The following is a 14,088-nucleotide window of genomic DNA, read 5'->3' as shown; positions in this document are numbered from 1 at the left end:
AGATAAAGATTTCTGCAAACTTGCGAGAAAGTAAAAGCTGGCACGTGAGCTTCTGTGCGTGGCACATCAAACAGATCACCCCGAGTAATGACCTCTTCTGACTGTTTGGTTTTAGCTAGGCAGTAGTAAAGTAGCACACAGGAGAAAAGATTTTTCTGTTTGCCTAGAAGCAGCTTCAGTGTGGAAAAAAGTCAACAACTGAGCTTTTACAGATAGCCTGATCAGGAGGAGGGAGCCAAAAACCATTTGGTTAATTATGCTGCCATAATTTACTATATTGCTACTATATTACTGGAGGAAAAATCTTCCAATGATACATTCCTTTTTAAAACAAAGCAGCACTTTAGGTGTAGCAGTGCCAGTGAATAGGAAAGGAGCCTTTCTAATTTTTCTGTTCTTGAAAGACCTTTTATAAGACACCATAATGGGTCATAAACTTACGCTTTGAGATAACAGACTAGGAAAATGACCTTTGGCAATCTGAGCTATTAGCATTTTGACCTCACACTGGGTTTAGATTGATTCAAATGCAGTTTCTGCTGCGACTTTACATCGATGTGATTAAAAACCCATTTCTGCATGTACCTTATGGTTTAATTGAAATAAATGTAATAGCAGGTTACTTGTGAAACTGTTATTTCTGGGATACTTCAGGCCAAGACTACAGCAGTGATCTGGGACCTAGGGGAACTGGATTCAGTTCTTAACTCTGCTGTGGGCCTGATACTGGCCACTCAAACCAGTTCATCTCTGTCATGAGATGAACTCACCCCCATTTCCAGTTGTTTATGAGATCTTTGAGAAGGAACATTTCCTATCAGAAGCCGGTCTTGTTCTCCCCTGGAATTTCTACATGCTGCTGTAATACTAACCATATTTTCTGTAATGCAATCTGTATTTTAATGAATCCTTAATGTTAGCAAGGAGGCAGAATTAAAGTAAGTGGTTTTGTTTCAGTGATGACGCAACTTCCCATTCCATGCTTGCATTGAATTTGTATTAATTATAGTGCTCACTGTATTATAATCATGTTTCATAATGATAGAATGCTCTAGAGTTTCTACATTCACAGCACTACTGTAACCTTCAGGATGTACTGAGTTTTTACAGTGTCATCTCTCGGTCCAGTGTCAGGTATTAGTGCTATATTCATATATTTACAGGTTTTATTGCAGAACATCCACAGCAAAATCAGAAATGCTTTAAAGGAAGGATAAAATGAAAGAGTTTTTAAATGTCTGCTTTTTACTACAGCTGTATTTTAGTTGATTTTTTTTTCTAATTTTCATAAAGTATTTTGAAGAAATTAGGTGTGAGGAATGTAGAAGTTCAAATGTTCAAATGTGAAGACTTGTTTCCTTAGGTGACTTTTATCTAAAAGCTCTGGTCACAGTTCTCTGTCTGTGCGTCATTCTGGCTTCTTAAGCCTGAGGCCATGCCTGGAGAAGATAATTTTGGTGTTGTGCTGTGAAAAGCGGCAGCTTCCCAGCACCCATTGTAGAGTAGCTGTGACTTGTATGAAGATCTATTCAGTCGCTATCATGAGAGGCCCCTTCCCCTTGGCCATCCTGGGGCTCTCAGGCTGTCTGTTTGCTCACTAGTCCTTGCCAGTTGTTTGCCTGGGATGTTCTCCAGGTGTTCTGGGTTCTTTGAGATGTCTCTTGAGTTGCAATCCTTAAGAGATTTTGTTTTGTTTTTCTGAGTAAAGGCATTGGTAATCACTGCAGAAAGTTTCCCTCTTCTGTCCCAGTGCCCTGAAATGCCTTGCAGGTCCATTTTATTTCCAGGAGACTGCGGGAGCCTCCCTGTCTGTAGGTTGAAGCCTGCTCTCTGACATCACTCTTTCTCTCTTCCTTCAGATGGTGTCCACAGTGTCACGGCAGTCTGCACCCTGCGTGTTACCATCATTACAGATGACATGCTCACCAACAGCATCACGGTGCGGCTGGAGAACATGTCCCAGGAGAGGTTCCTTTCTCCCCTCCTGTCCCTGTTTGTGGAGGGGGTGGCAACAGTGCTCTCCACCGCCAAGGATGACATCTTCGTTTTCAACATCCAAAATGACACAGATGTCAGCTCCAATATCCTGAATGTGACTTTCTCAGCTTTGCTCCCTGGTGGCATTCGAAACAAGTTCTTCCCCTCTGAGGACCTGCAGGAGCAGATCTACCTCAACAGGACCCTGCTGACCATGATTTCCACGCAGAGGGTGCTGCCCTTCGATGACAACATCTGCTTGCGCGAGCCCTGTGAGAACTACATGAAGTGTGTCTCTGTCCTGAAGTTTGACAGCTCGGCCCCATTCATCAGCTCCAACACCGTCCTGTTCCGCCCCATCCACCCCATCAATGGGCTGCGGTGCCGATGCCCCCCAGGCTTCACAGGTGACTACTGTGAGACAGAGATTGACCTCTGCTACTCCAACCCTTGCGGGAGCAACGGGCAGTGTCGGAGCCGAGAAGGGGGCTACACTTGTGAATGCTACGAAGACTACACTGGTATGTGTTTATCTTATCTTTGACCCATGATTTATATGTTAGACCATCAGCTCTGTGTCAAGCTGAAATTGCTGACATTCTTAGTCAAAGGGAGAAAAACTCCTGGCACTGCCATTTGGTCAGGAGAAGGCTTGTGAGTGTCACATGTCACTTAGGGTAAGTCCCGTATCTCTGTGTATGCATGGTGGTAGGAACCATGCCTTGCTCCAGGTCATGCAGGGGGTCCAACAGCTGGTGAAGCAATTTGCATTGTGTGAATTTCTGCTCAAAATGCTTTATGCAAACATATTTCTTCTGCCTGGAAGGAAGACGGTGAGACACATCCCTTGGCTCATGGTTTTGAATGTTAACGCCTTCCTGGCCCCTTAGCAGTTCCCTCGTACCAGGGTATAGTGGGGATGTGCAGCCTCGGTAGAAGGTTATCAACCCTTGGTCATCAACAAGCACAGAGCATGAGGATGGTTCACGGTCCCAAGAAACTGCAGTAGTACACATTTAAGGGAAATACTGCAAGTCAGTTCCCGTTTGTAAATATCCAGATAAACCCCAGAAGGATGTAGCTGCTTCCAGGCCTGTCTCCAGCAGCCTGCTGAGGAACATACTTTGCCTCATCATGGGCTTGACAGCTAATAAAGATCAAAGTGCTGCTTCTCAAATACTCCTGAGAAGTTATGAAAGAATATTAGCTGAATGTTTTCTGGTACTTCTGTAAAGTCAGTGGGATTATTTATGTATTTGAAATTGCACACGCATTTAAGCATTCTGCACTGACGTGCTGCCGGCTGTAATTTACACTGACGGCTCAGCAATGTCTGCTGTGACCCCTGCAAACAAGGGGTGAAGCAGAGGGGGCTGTTCCCAATGCTGCCTCTCACCACTGAAGTTATAAAAAATTGAAAACATAAATTATTTAAGTCTCCATGTAAAAAAAATCTATATGATGTGTATATGTACTGGGCTGGATCCAGCCCTCTAGGTGGAAGGGTTTTCCTTCACTTTCTGTGGCTTTTGGCTCGAGGCTGTAATTAAAAATGGGACGGTGGAAGGAGTCAGGAGTCAGTGAGCAGGGACATGGCAGCAGCAAGTGAACTGGGCTTCCCCCAGCAAGGGGCACAGGAGATGTTCCCTGAGATCAGAGCAGGGCTTAGGGCAGCAGGACCTTCCTAAGGAGATGCAGACGAACTTTTTGCATAACTGGTGAAACCCTGAATAGAGCTGTGAGATGGTTGGGATATTTGAGCTTTGTTGAGGAGTGGTTTTCCTGTCAGGCTTCTCATGAATGAATTCCACAGTGAAATACATTATAGTGTCCTTTATCCATTAGATACAGCTAATGCAAAATACGTGCAGCACTGGGCATGACAAAGTAGATTTTATGGCCAGTTTATTTCATTTAACATGTTTATGTACTATTATACTGTAAATAGGAATGGTTAGAAGTAGCAAGTTTCATTAAACAAAGATGAATATAAATAAAGTTAATTCATCCATGTTAAGACACAAGGTTTTGGAATGACGTGCATTCCCTACATCACATTTTGACGGTCTCTTGCTAGAAATCTTCAGAAAAAAAAAGGCTAAATATGCTTTAAAAATGAAAGAGAATAATCTTATATTAATAATTGATGAATGTATTTAATAATTAACACTGTAGTCAGAACAGACACTGTACATATTTAGAGGAGAGGCACCATATTATTCATACAGAAAGAAAGATTTGATCTGTAACTGTATTTTCAGTGCATAGTTGTCAAGTTAAAAATTAACTGTCCTTCTGCCAGGATATTAAAGTGACCAGAAGTTAAGGAGTGAGCATTGTTTACAGCCCTGCTATCTTTAGGTTTCAGTTAACCATACTTCAGTGAAATACTTTATTCTTTGGAAGGACAGTTCATGTCATAATCATAGTCAGGTTGGCCAGGGGAAAACACACCCAACCGTGATCAGGAGAGCTCTGGAATCCCTTACCCTGTAAATTGATACAAATATTATTGAACATCTCTGTTTTATTGCTGAATGAATGCAATAGAAATTTAGTATCTACTCTGTTGTTGGTTTAGGTTACATTAGTGCCTTTAGGCTCCATGTTGCATGGTTTTTTCCATCAAACCTGACACACTTGCCCACATATGGTGGTCATTACTTGGTCGATTTTCATCCCCTTTACAGAATGAGGTGGAAAATGTTATCAACAAATAATCTTATTACCAGAAAAATTTTATGAAGATTCATTATTGAATCTTGTCCCAATCTCCTTTAACAACTGTTACTTTACCTATGATTTTTGTCCTTTCTTTAAATACATTCATATCCATTTGCAAGTTCAGTTTATATCTATTAATCATAATACTCTGTTTTCTGCTTGTATATAAATATTATTGTTTACAATGATCCAGATTTTATATCTCTTTAGTATTTAAACAGCATAGGTTGGTTTCAGTAACAGCAGTGTGTAAGGGCTCATGGAATGCAGTGATCATAAATCGGAATAAGCAGAGAATTGTTAAGGCTGAAAGTCAGGAGATTCTGGTATTACTGAAATGTTACTATGATATTAACTCAGTGTAGTAACATACCAGTATGAGGTACTTAGGAATCTTTGAATTATTTGTAAAAGATGAAATATGAATGGTAATAGTCAATGAAGTGCAGTCTGCTCTGGGACCTCTCATATTTCCATTTCCCAGTTAAGAGCCTACGTAGAAAAATAATTACAAGGAAATACTAAGATCTGTCATCTCTCTGGGGAGATATACTGCAACTTGATGAGAAATCACTACACAGTCATAACCCTGTACTGAATCTATCCAACTGGTCACCTATTAAAAATACAGCGTTTATTTCCTGTAGACGATAATTATGTCCTATCTTAATTGGATGGAATTTCCCCCCATTTTTCCACCCCGCTTTGAAGCCCTCCATTTGTTTTGATGTAATTGTTAGTCATTTATACATGATGAAAGTTTCTCTGTCTTCAGGAGTCTTCTGTTACGGTCACAAAGGTAAACTGAGCTTCTACAAGATATTTCTGAAACCTGATTACTGGCTAGTTTGGGGTGATTTGGAATTAGCTTCACTTCCTGTGATGTAAGGAGGTGAGTGAAGAAGGACATATATTTTTAATCATTTTTTTTCAGAATAGCGACCTGTCTAACTTATTTTCTTTATATACAGGTTAGTGTAGAGAAGTGAACAATGTGCACACTAACAATTGTGCCATTGATAGCAGGGCTATGTGCACGGCTAAAGGGTTAAAGGATGTAATTTAAGTTAAGCAAACAAATTTAATGAACTTGAACACTGCGGAAAGCCTGTGTAATTTTTTTCAGCTTTATGTCATGTATCTTTGAGCACTGCAGAAGCAGCTGAGATGAACTATAGGTGAAGGCTTGGGACAGAGCTGGAATTGTATGTACTCCCCAGGGGCAAACCCCTGAACAACAAATGCATCATGTCATCCACACCGGGTTTGGAGGCATGGTTGCCACAGTGATTCCCGAATGAGCTGTACTTCCAGCCCCATCCTGATGCCTCCTATAGAGAATACCACTGTGGCCGTAAGTCACCACCTTTTTGGGCCCTGCCATGAGTGGGTGCCTCCTCCCATCACTGGGTCCTCCTACTGCTCTTGCCGCAGTTCAATGCTCGCAGTCCTGCTCAGCAGCCACCGCGACTGTTCCCTACAGTTGTGCTCCCAAAAAGTAAATTTTAATTGGCACAGAACAAAAGCACTCCAATGGGATCAAAAAACCAAACCAACCCCTGAAATAAGGAAGAGATTTAATGTTCCCACAGTTCTCCTTAGCATACGGCATTCTCTCTGCCTCCTTTGCTACGTAACCCCTAGCAAGGAGCAATTTATAGGGAAAAAGATCATCAGAGAATTTCTCATATCCTCTGCATCTCTCCTTGGATTTCACTTCAGAGAGGGGAGAAATCTTAAGTGGTTGTAAATCTTCTAGTAATCAAATACAGCAATTAGAGATCTTTTATGTGTTATACTTTTTCCCTCCTAATTTATTTTTGTGATACCATATTGACATGAGGAATCATGACATTTAATGTGGCCACTGTGAATTCTGACTTTGTGTCATGAGAAGGTAATTATAGCTGTTTTCACAGCGTCGTGCCAGAAGTCCCTATTCATTTTGTTTAGTAAGTTCGCAGCATTTGGCTCTTGCAAACATATAGCAGTAAAAGTACATGTGAAGATTTGCTTCTGCGTTATCTTTACTTATATCCATTCTTCAGATAGTAATTTCCCAGCTCGGTCTGATACCAGATTCTCATTTTTCAGGCCAGAGAGATTTATTTGTGAGAATTTCAGCTTTCAAGTAGAGAAATCTGGCAGCCAGGGTAGCCGTAATGAATGTTTTATCTTGGGCGAGAGGGTCTGAAATTCCACTCTTGCTTACACTTCTGCAGCTCTGCTGGAGCAGTGGGACCACAGGTGTGTAACAGCCAAATCCTGTACAAAAAACCACTTAATTTGGTTCCTTCAGGTTCCCTACTGCATCTTTAACTCCTTGTTTAGCTTATGAAAGGGCATGGCTTTGTGACAGCATGGCTGAAAAAAGATTATCCTCACAGGGTTGTGGGGCTTTGCGAGCACTTTCAAACACTGTGACCAAGTTTGACTTTAATACAAAACACCAAATAACAAATTCTGTCATTGCCAAACGCTCCCATAAATGTAGGGACATTGGCCATGGTATGGGACAGCTTTGTGGGTCACCTTTCTGATACCTCATTCCAATGTTAAGGCAACACACTGAAGGTACTAAAATGTTTTGTATCATTGCTGCCTTAAGTGTCCCTTAGTCCAGGTCTACAAAGCTATGCTACTGGATGCCAGATGCACTTATATAATAAAGCGATGAAAACAGCCTAGGCAAGGTCTAATACTGTAAAAATTAGTACATTCAATTTCAGGAGTTTAAATATAATTGCAGTTATTAGGGTGCTGGGTGATTTGCACTATTTTCAGAATTTAAAGGGTGTCTATTTTCCCATTTGCAAAAAGTCTTAACAGCTTTTTGTGAAGTTTTTCTGCTGATTTTGGATGCAGGAAAAGTCAAGGAAGAGCACTGACTATCAGCCTATTAATAACTTCTGTTGTTTCTCAGTGCCTCAGAGGAGAATACCTGGTTGCCTTTCCTTGAAGTTTCTGTATGGCAGTACTGTGAGAAAGCTTACGTAGGGTGGTTGCACCCCCGTGAAGGTCTGTATAACACTGGAGGTCTAGCAATTTTTCATCTTTTTCAGCAGTGCTATGCCATGCCGTTGTTTAAATGTTTGTAGTGAAACTGAGTCTTCATAACTGCAACACAATTTCCCTTTGATTGCTGTGGGCCTGTCACTCTCTGCAGCTGAGAAAACTATTAGTAGTACGATTAGTACTCCTTAGTTTTGTTCTCTGCTCAGATGTCCCAGCACAGTCTTTTCCATTAATCTTCAGCTTTCTCTGTCTCATCAGCTTTAAATTTTTGTGAGGAAAGCCTTCTTCTGCCTTTATTGAATAGGCAGACATCTCTTGGTGTAGACATGGCAAACTGTGTCCCTGTTGTTGGCAGCAGTTGTGTACAGATGGGTACCTCTGTTTCCTCCCAGCCTGCGGCCCCTTCCAAGCCCCCAGAGGCTCACAGCCCTTGGGCAACTGGCAAGGATGCCATAAGCAGTGCAATGGATGGTCCAGAAGCAGAGCTTAACTCCTCTGAACATTTTTCAGAGCACAACCAGTGCAAAAGCTGGAAAAGCCTATCATTTTCTCTTTTTATGATCTTCACCATTCAACTATGTACTGTGAGACACAGCATCTCATAAATCTTACTCTCAGCGCTTTGATGTTTCCCCATACGACCATTGCATTTGCCCATGCCAAAAAGCAATGAACCCCAGATGTTGTCTCATGAGCTGACTTAATATCTAAGCGTATAAGGAACCCATACAACCTATTCTTTGCAATTAGCCATGGATAATAAGTCTTCCATTGGCTATTGGGCAGTGCATGCAGCATTTGAAGAGCACAGCAGTCAACTGTGATATTTCCTTTCCTTTCTCTCCTTTTAGTGCACTATCCATTTTGTGTCATGAATTTCTGTCCTAGTTTCGGCTGGGATGGAGTTAATTTTCTTCCTAGTAGCTGATATAGTGATGTGTTTGGGATTTAGGATGAGAATAATGTTGATAGCACACTGATGTTTTAGTTGTTGCTGAGCAGTGCTTACACTAAGTCAAGGACTTTTCAGCTTCTCATGCTGCCCTGCCAGCGGGGGAGGCTGGGGGTGCACAAGCAGCTGGGAGGGGACACAGCCAGGACAGCTGACCCAAACTGGCTGAAGGGATATTCCATACTGTATGGTGTCATCATCAGTATATAAACTTGGAGGAAAGCTGGATGGGGGGCTGCTGCGCAGGAACAGGCTGGGCATTGATCAGTTGGTGGTGAGCGATTGTTTTTCATTTGCATCAGTTGTTTTTCTTGGGTTTTATTTCTCTCTTTTTGTTATTTTCCTTTTCATTATTATTATTATTATATAATTTAACTGTTGTTATCTCAACCTATGAGTTTTCTTACTTTTACCCTTCCAATTCCCTTCCCCATCCCACTGCGGGGGGGGAGCTGTGTGGGGCTTAGTTACTGGCTGGGGTCAAACCACAACAATTTCTGAAAATAAGTATTAGTTGTTGATACTCAGATTAAGAGGTATCACCTGGCAAAATTCTTGCTTTTGGGTCTATATATATTGTCAGAGAACTATGACTTCAGATAATTACAAGCTGTACCTGTACAAAACACTTTTCATCTAAGGATTGCTGTGGTCTCTGCAAAAGTTACTCACAGCATAGGAAGCCTCTGAGACACCCCCTTGAGCATGAGGGTGCTGTCCCCCTCACCAAAGGGATGGGAAGCTGAGGCACGGCATCTTCATCTCTTCCAGGTCACATAAAAGCAGTCACTGGCAAGTCCAGAGCAGCTGAGGCAGGTCCTCTGGGCCATTCCTGGGCTGCCCATGTCTGGAAATGTGGGGAGATCCCTATGAAAGACATTTCTTTCCCGACACAGACTCTCAGCAGAAGCCTGCATGCCCACTCACCTGCTGTGAGATTTATTGTGCATGTTAAAACAGGTCCTTGCTTGGTTTTGTGGCAAGGCTCACTGTTAATGTGTGCAGGGATGGGGCCAGCACGCCACAGCCTTATGGCTGGACCCAAGTGATGCTGGGTTGGGCCTGAGGCAATGGCCCAGCTAGCAGAACTGCATGACAGTCCAAAAGATAACTGAAACAATAAAAACAGAGTACAGTTACATCTTTATATAACACAGTCAAAAGCTGAAGTCTATTAAACTTTTAAATATTGTCATGTTTCTGTTGATTATATTCCTGTCCATGTCACCAAGTCAGAGGAGATGGATGTTGGAAGTCTGGAGTTTATATTAGATTCACAGGACTCACTGAAGAGGTCTACCACTTCTGCAGGTGGATTTTTATCTGGAGAATATGTCCTTCAGCTAATCTTCAACCTATGCTCGCTTGTCAGGATGCAAAAAGCCTTTTCTAATTGGATTATTGTGGTATATTTGTTGACAGTTTAGTTCTCGAATGGTGTAAATGGCCTGCAGCCTTCACATCAATCTGCTATGCTTTTTCCTAAACCCAAGCAGAGAGTTATCACATTATCCTCATCTTGATGGGCATAAACTAGCTACTGTTTAAAGTTTGAAAGTTTTCCCAGTCGTGTACGAACCCTCCCCAGCCCCTGTCCCAAGGTGCTGCACGTGAGATGATCTTTGATTCAGCTGAACTCTGCAAGTGCTGGGGGTTCAGATGCCTCTTCTGCAGCCTTGCTTCTTATCCTCCTTGCCCGTGGAAATACTTGCACTGATCAAAGTCCTTTGCTGTCATGTGGAAACCCAGCTACAGACTTAATGTTCTGTTTGCTCTTTTTAATCAGTTTTTGAATAGTGTGACAAGACTTCTATTATACTTGGTGCTCCTGCAGTGGAGGTGTGATGGGTGCTTTGTAAAATCAAGCAGCAGATCACACACCAATCACTTAGCCCTGGCTTCAGAAAGTACCTGAGTAATTCATCACCAATATACTTACAAATTCAGCTCTTTCAAACAGTTCAGGGTCTAGGAAATCTTCCTTACTGATTACAGCTTATTTTCTTTTGCTTCTCCTTAAGATGGCTGCATCACTGGCCTGTTCTCTTCATTTAGCCATTCCCCTCATTTGTCACCTGCAGAGTTTCTCTCTGATGATTTTACACTTGCTCTCCCATTGTTGATAATTTCAAGTAGCATATAGCTAAAACTCAGTATCCAAAGAACTTGGGCAATAACCTGTTTGAGGATGGTTCCATGCTTACAATTACATTTTTACACTTACTTGCTATTAATGCCATTGATGTCTGTTAGATTACATTACAATATGGAGAGAAGGTAGATTCTTAATTGTGGGCTGTATGGTATGAAGTCAAGGAGCTTGCACACATGAGAGGCCTGTGAGCACACACTGCAAGGTGACGGTGTTGTAGCTCTTGAACAAGTGCAGCCCCGGTTCTTCTACAATATAGGCCTTTAATACCAAGCCCTAATGGCCAGGTATAATCACAGAATGGTTTGGGTTGGAAGGGACCCTTGAAGATCATCTAGTCCAACCCTGCTGCCATGGCTAACATTGGCTTTAGTCTCCTTTCCTTAAAGTCAAATCTCGTTAAATCCCTGATGTGACCTGAAGCCATGCCAAGCTAAGCTTGTGTTTGCTGTCAGGCAGCTGGCTTTACATGAGCAAGGCAAACGCTAACCTGTTGTGGGTACCTGCCTACCTGTGGCACCTGACCTCTCCTTCCCACCTCTTGGCAAGAAAATGTCCTATGAGTATGAGCTTATCAGTTAGTGGTGTTCAGTGGGAGAGAGATACGTATTGAGCACCTCAGGCTTCCTGTTGGCATTCTGGTTAACAACAGACCGGTCTAAATATAGATTTCCCTTTGTTCTAGCATACGTGAAATCTCTTTTATTGTCTTTAATCTGTTGTATATATATATTTCTTTCTGAATGATCTTGCTCTGTCAATTTTCAGCAGCTTTTAGGCCCTTGTACTCATGGGATTGATGGGATTTCTGTTACCACACCTAAATGGGAGTCACAGTTCTTCCAGGCTTTTTGAAAACCTTTGTTATAATGCATTTGCTTATCTTCATTGATATAACTAAAAATAAAAAGGTGGAAGGTGGAGCATAATTACACAAAGTGGAATTATTTGATATTACAATTTTATAGATACATGTAAAACCCTTCCTCACTGATGTAGCTAAATTCCCACACACTATCATAATTGTGAACATATATATGCATTGCAGAACATTGATCTCAGAGAAACTACACACACTGAGGTTTGTTTTAATTAAAATATTTAAAGTAGAAGTTTATTAAACAACAGCCAACTTCTCTGTGACCATAGCTTACAATTGTGTTTTTATTAATTTAGCCAAGTTGAGCCTTGTACAACATAAAACTTTTTTTTTTTTCCTCATAGTTTAATGTCAGAAGGGTTAGCTGGATAAAATTTTAAGCCACACAAATGCATTCTAATAGACCCAACCATACACTTTCAAGGTGTCAAAATAGCCCCTTTATTAGACTACCATTTAAGTGGGGTTTTTTTTGCCAATGGCTAGGTGTCTTGGTTGTTTTTTTCTCACTGAAAACAAATCAGAGAGGGAGAAAGGAGAAGAGAAAGGAGGAGAAAAAACCCAACAACTTGCCTTTAAGTTATTTGTGGGGAAGATAAAATCATAATGAGATAGTGTTTTTTCCAATATGTCTCATGTTCTGGAAAGCCCCTTACAATGTTCATAGTAGATCAGAGGTGAAAGCTGAAAAAAATTCCAGGAAGGCTGGAATTAAATATTTTAGATCTTCCAAAACAAAAAAGAAATTTTACTTCCAAGGAACACGGTAATGGGGCTTCTTTTCTCCTGGCTTTAAATACAAAACTGGGAAACAGAACTGGGAAGCCCCCTTACAATTCAGTAAGACTGAATTATGAAAAACATATTTGACTTCTGTATGTATTTATAATTCTCAAGTTAGGCATTTTTATTTTCATCAGTAGATAAACGGCAGGAAAGTGGCAGAAAGAACGGTTGGGTGCAGAGATGAGAGTATCAGGATGATGTCCTGTTAGGGAGGAAAAAAGTATAAAGTAGTTTCTTGTGTGTCTGTTCTTTGTGTTATGGTGATTGAAAGCTTCGACAGCTGAGCACCAGACTGAGGCACTTAGCCTTGCACATCAAGATAATTACAGTTCTCCAATACAGTTGTGCAGAGCATGGTGGGAACCACAACTTCATTGTTGTTGCAAATGCTCTTTTGTTGAGAGCATCATGGTTCAGTGCCTTCATCCCAGCCCCTGCTCCTCCTGGGGCTGGGTTTTGTTCTGCGACCTGCACTGTACGGTGCCCCTGAATCGCAGCTTCTCGAGCAGTCATCAGCCCGAATTTTACATTTCAAAAAATCGAGATGAAGATACTTTACTTCAGGCTGTCTGTCAAATTCTCCATAGCTAAGCATATGAGAGCTATTATACAGAATTTTCCAATATAATAACTACAAAACAGATTTTAATTAGATAGGGCCACCCAGCTTCAAGGGGTCAGCACACTGATGTGCATATTGTAAGAAACGTTATTACAAAGATGAGTGTCTTAAATTAATAACTAAACACAGTATAGATCACACAGGAAAGTATATTAACTCTAACAAGATGGTAATAATTTAAAGTGACTTTAAAATAAAGCCACATTTTACAAAAAGGCTGAATTTTAATCTACTAAACCATTGTAAAAAGAATTAAGTACCAGCTGTGGAAACTGACTGGATTAATTTTCAATGAGTCTGTTTAAAAATATTTTTTAAAAAAGTAACTTCTGAATTTCTACCTATTATGTAGATTTAAAAATACGTTGATTTTGAGATTTTCTGCGTAAGATATATGTGACATTACAAGGCCTTTTTCAGGAGTTATTAAGAAAAAGTCAGCTTCCATGATTAAGTTGCTTTTTGTTTTCAGTTCCTGACCTGTTTATGAAATATTTTTGAGGCTACTAAAACACAAGATTATGGGATTATCTTTTTAACCCTAATCCTTTTAATTTGACAAGAAAAAGGGCATTTTTGATTTTTTCAAAATTTGCCTTCCATGTATAACAGTGGAAATTTGATGAGCATCAGGGTTTTTTTGCCAGTTCTATCTACTCCAAGCAAAACCTCTGGACTCCTACAATACACAATAAAGACAGTTATACAGTGCTTCTAACTATAGCTTTCTTTTAACCTAATACTTCTCATATAAAATGAAAATATAAAGCTCTGAAATCCTAGCCTGCTAAGTTGTAAGTACGATAGTAGATTTAATTTAGGCATGTTTTTCAGTTGCTTTATTAATATTTTATGGCTTCTCTTCAATTATTCTCACTAATTGGCCATTATGCTTCTTTCCACCAGAGTGTCTGGAACCACCTAGGACGTTAAGGGGCATGATTTGGTTCGAGGTCTGCCTATTTCTAAATGCCATCATT

The 14,088-nt window shown here is 40.8% G+C and overlaps 1 protein-coding gene across 5 annotated transcripts in view; it reads left to right on the top strand.

The window, feature by feature from the left end:
• Positions 1-14,088, top strand: part of CELSR1 (cadherin EGF LAG seven-pass G-type receptor 1) — a 177,289-nt gene that overhangs the window by 68,351 nt on the left and 94,850 nt on the right. For all 5 annotated transcript variants that reach the window (XM_074870040.1, XM_074870041.1, XM_074870042.1 and 2 more), the window contains exon 2: positions 1,860-2,498. In XM_074870040.1, the coding sequence (XP_074726141.1) occupies positions 1,860-2,498 (639 nt within the window). The remainder of the gene's footprint in view (positions 1-1,859; positions 2,499-14,088) is intronic.

The sequence above is a fragment of the Strix uralensis genome, chromosome 5 (assembly GCF_047716275.1).
Source record: "Strix uralensis isolate ZFMK-TIS-50842 chromosome 5, bStrUra1, whole genome shotgun sequence".
Classification (NCBI taxonomy): domain Eukaryota; kingdom Metazoa; phylum Chordata; class Aves; order Strigiformes; family Strigidae; genus Strix; species Strix uralensis.
This window is presented reverse-complemented; position numbering and strand designations above follow the sequence as displayed.